This window comes from Neomonachus schauinslandi, chromosome 1, assembly GCF_002201575.2.
Source record: "Neomonachus schauinslandi chromosome 1, ASM220157v2, whole genome shotgun sequence".
In the NCBI taxonomy this organism is placed as follows: Eukaryota; Metazoa; Chordata; class Mammalia; order Carnivora; family Phocidae; genus Neomonachus; species Neomonachus schauinslandi.
Genome location: NC_058403.1, coordinates 176,321,037 through 176,323,557, shown reverse-complemented (window position 1 = coordinate 176,323,557; position 2,521 = coordinate 176,321,037). Strand labels below are relative to the sequence as shown.

Below are 2,521 nucleotides of genomic sequence, written 5' to 3'. Positions count from 1 at the left end.
CGGGGAGCCCGGGAGGGGCCAGCCGGGCGCGGGCTGAGCCCCGCCGGCCGGGAGCTCGCCCGAGGGCCCGCGCGGCGGCGGAACCCGGGCCGGGCGGCCTGGGGAGCGGCGAGGCCGGGATTGGCCCCGGAGCGGAGCGCACGGCCTGGAGAGGCCGCGATGGCGAACGCTAGCGAGCCGGGCGGCGGCGGCGGCGAGGCGGCCGCCCTGGGCCTCAAGCTGGCCACGCTCAGCCTGCTGCTGTGCGTGAGCCTGGCGGGCAACGTGCTGTTCGCGCTGCTCATCGTGCGGGAGCGCAGCCTGCACCGCGCCCCGTACTACCTGCTGCTCGACCTGTGCCTGGCCGACGGGCTGCGCGCGCTCGCCTGCCTCCCGGCCGTCATGCTGGCGGCGCGGCGTGCGGCGGCCGCGGCGGGAGCGCCGCCGGGCGCGCTGGGCTGCAAGCTGCTCGCCTTCCTGGCCGCGCTCTTCTGCTTCCACGCCGCCTTCCTGCTGCTCGGCGTGGGCGTCACCCGCTACCTGGCCATCGCGCACCACCGCTTCTACGCCGAGCGCCTGGCCGGTTGGCCGTGCGCCGCCATGCTGGTGTGCGCCGCCTGGGCGCTGGCGCTGGCCGCGGCCTTCCCGCCCGTGCTGGACGGCGGCGGCGGCGACGACGAGGACGCGCCGTGCGCCCTGGAGCAGCGGCCCGACGGCGCCCCCGGCGCGCTCGGCTTCTTGCTGCTGCTGGCAGTGGTCGTGGGCGCCACGCACCTCGTCTACCTCCGCCTGCTCTTCTTCATCCACGACCGCCGCAAGATGCGGCCCGCGCGCCTCGTGCCCGCCGTCAGCCACGACTGGACCTTCCACGGCCCCGGCGCCACCGGCCAGGCGGCCGCCAACTGGACGGCGGGCTTCGGCCGCGGGCCCACGCCGCCAGCGCTCGTGGGCATCCGGCCCGCGGGGCCCGGCCGCGGCGCGCGCCGCCTCCTGGTGCTCGAGGAGTTCAAGACGGAGAAGAGGCTGTGCAAGATGTTCTACGCCGTCACCTTGCTCTTCCTGCTGCTCTGGGGGCCCTACGTCGTGGCCAGTTACCTGCGGGTCTTGGTGCGGCCCGGCGCCGTCCCCCAGGCCTACCTGACGGCCTCCGTGTGGCTGACCTTTGCCCAGGCCGGCATCAACCCTGTCGTGTGCTTCCTCTTCAACAGGGAGCTGAGGGACTGCTTCAGGGCCCAGTTCCCCTGCTGTCAGAGCCCCCAGACCACCCAGGCCTCCCTCCCCTGCGACCTGAAAGGCATTGGCTTATGAGGGGCTCGCCAGCCACGTACGCCTCACCCAACCTTTCCCTTTGGCTCGGACAGTGACGTCGTCTCCCCCCTTTCTGCTCCCTTATTTTCTAAGCTGCCTTCGAAATGACTCTCAAAGTGGATAAACACTTGGATTGTACAGAGAGACTACTTTTTCCGGGGGGGGGGGGGGGAGGGAGGGATGGGTTTCGATGTTCCAGCCCCACCCCAGCTCCGTGCATTTGTCCTACTGAGTATATTTTCATCCTGACAATAGGCCTTGGAGTCTTTGTACTGGTACTGACTGACGTCTTTTATTCCATGTGTTCCTTTTCTTTTTTTTTTTTTAATAAAGGCTAAACTAATTTTCTTCGTGCAACGTTTCCTAAAGACCATGGCCAGTTTTCTACAGAAGCTATTTTTGACAACCTCAAGTGGCATTACATTTTGCAGTGAAGTAGAGAAACCTAGGGGGACTTCACAAGTTTGATTTCTTGAGGGTCTTCTGTTGGAAGCAGGAGAAAGGAGGGAAATTGTCTTAAGTTCCCTCTGAATTGCTGGCCGTGGGGTCAGTTGCGCTGCCCTGGTTCGTTGAAAAGTGTTGAAAACTTTGTTCCGTGTTGATAATGAATTTAAAGAGCAGAAATGGGAGGGTAAAGTAGCAAGGCAGTGTTTTTTAAGCAGTAACAAGTAACAAGATTTGTTTCCTACCTTACTTTGTACAACTAGAAAATATACATCAGCAACAACTGCTCTCTGTATTATACCAATCTTGAGTGGAAACATTTCTATAAAATTGTAACTTTTAAAAGAGTAAAAGTGTTTTGGTTAGTGATGGTGTGGAGAAAATACAGTATTGCATGTTTTTGTACTGATTGTGGTTCACGGATTGGGAAGGCTCTGAGAAGCAGAGTACGAATCAGAATTGCTTAGGTATTTTTTGCCAATAACAATTAAAAGACGTTTATGGAAGCAGCTTGTGCTTTGAGAAGCCCAGTTTTATTCTGTCTTATGAAGCTAATTTCCACTTTGAAAATTGTTCTTCTTTTGTTCATGGCATAAATGAATGGAATAAAATGATACTCTACTTCTACAAGACAAAGCATTTCCTTAAAATGTTTGCTAGGTTAAGCTGTGCTGTTCATCTGATGGATATTTTGAATTAATAATGACAACCATAATTTTAAATACTTGTTAGACACATTGTAATCTTAAATGGAAAGACTAAACTCTGCAAGTACTGTATAATATTTTTT

General features: G+C 57.7%; 1 protein-coding gene across 1 annotated transcript; it reads left to right on the top strand.

Moving 5' to 3' along the window:
- Window positions 1–159: 159 nt before the first annotated feature.
- GPR27 (G protein-coupled receptor 27) lies at window positions 160–1,444 on the top strand. The gene has a single exon (XM_021695103.2). The coding sequence runs from the start codon at window positions 160–162 to the stop codon at window positions 1,285–1,287; it is 1,128 nt and encodes a 375-aa protein (XP_021550778.1). The 3' UTR covers window positions 1,288–1,444.
- Window positions 1,445–2,521: the final 1,077 nt, after the last annotated feature.